The following is a 1,456-nucleotide window of genomic DNA, read 5'->3' as shown; positions in this document are numbered from 1 at the left end:
TGGCTAGTGTGGTGAGGATTGTGGCTAGTGTGGTGAGGATTGTCAGAACAGGGTGAGCATATGTCTGGTGCCTGGTGTGGAAGGCTGCCTGTGTCTGCACCTGAGCTAATAGCATTACCACTTCCTGGCTTCTGGGTCTATTCCTAACTGTGCTGTAAGTTTTCTCACTTCCTGAAATGTGACCAGGTACACCTCTTTAATTCTAATTCCTGACTGATTATCCCTTAAAAATAAACCAGGAACTTCTAGGGAAGATGCATGCATAGATTCAATATCAGTACTTAATCTGCAGACTGAATTCGGGTCTGCTGTCCAACCCCAGGATGTTCCCCACGGGAAACAAACTTTTGGGTCTCGCTTGTTGTCCCTGTACTGTGCAGCCATTGTTCCAGCCCAGAGCTATTGGGAGGGAGCTTGACTGTGCGTGTGCGTGTGCGTGTGTGTGTGTGTGTGTGTGTGTGCATGTGTGTGTGCGCGCGCACACCTTTCCTATTTGCATACTGGTCCAGACCCTGCCTCAGTTTCATTCTGACTGGCAAGTGTCACTGGCATTGCTCGGTGCTGTGAGCCTTTAAGTAAAGACCATTAGGACCATGTTTATGTTTGTGTTCGATCACCGGGTGTGGCTCTGTCACTCAGGGTAGGAGCTGTGTCAGTGTGCACCCCTGCTGGGACTCAGGTCTTCATGCTCCTTTGTTCTCCAGTTGGTCCAGCTACTTCCTGCCACACTTCCTATTATATCCTTGAGGCTTTGTTTTTCAACTGGGCTGGATTTTAACTCAGCTCAGAATTTGAGCAAATCATTCACCATTTGAAGATTTACCCTTTTCTTTAAAATTTTGAACATATTTTTAATTAAAATATATTACTTTTACCTCCCTTCTCCTCCCTGTAGCCCCTCCCATGTCTCCTCCTCTGACACTTCTCATGACCCCAGGATGTAGGTATATAGGAAATAGAATTCCATTTGCTCAGGAATTAAGGCCAACAATCGACAACTGGGACCTTGTGAAAATCTATTGCTTCTGTCAACACACACTGGCTAAGTTCAGGCTTAAGTGAGATAGTATCACTCGTGGGTTTGGACCAAACTGAGATCGCAAACACAGCTGATGAGGTTTTATCGCCTGCCTCCTGTTTGATCGCTGCAGTCCATGACCATTGGGTTGACCTCTCCATCATGTCTCCCCAGGACTTCGTGTCTACCATCATCCGTTTGCTGGACAGTCCGTCCACTGCCATCCGAGCCAAAGCCGTCCTGGTGCTGCTTTACATCCTGATCTACAACCGGGACATGCTGCTGCTGAGCTGCCAAGCGAGGTACGGTGCTCAGCCCGAGAGTCTGTCGGGGCTGTTGATCAGTGCCTTGTAGTGTTCTGGAGATGACTTACTGGCCTTTATGTATCTGCTATTGAAAGCCTTTTCTTTTTTTTTTTTTTTTTGTTTTTCGATTTTT

The 1,456-nt window shown here is 47.0% G+C and overlaps 1 protein-coding gene across 1 annotated transcript in view; it reads left to right on the top strand.

Moving 5' to 3' along the window:
- Positions 1 to 1,456, top strand: part of Ulk4 (unc-51 like kinase 4) — a 288,608-nt gene that overhangs the window by 72,466 nt on the left and 214,686 nt on the right. Inside the window, exon 24 of the mRNA XM_026779110.1 lies at positions 1,193 to 1,320. Coding sequence (XP_026634911.1) covers positions 1,193 to 1,320 — 128 coding nt within the window. The remainder of the gene's footprint in view (positions 1 to 1,192; positions 1,321 to 1,456) is intronic.

Source organism: Microtus ochrogaster, chromosome 5 (assembly GCF_000317375.1).
Source record: "Microtus ochrogaster isolate Prairie Vole_2 chromosome 5, MicOch1.0, whole genome shotgun sequence".
Classification (NCBI taxonomy): domain Eukaryota; kingdom Metazoa; phylum Chordata; class Mammalia; order Rodentia; family Cricetidae; genus Microtus; species Microtus ochrogaster.
This window is presented reverse-complemented; position numbering and strand designations above follow the sequence as displayed.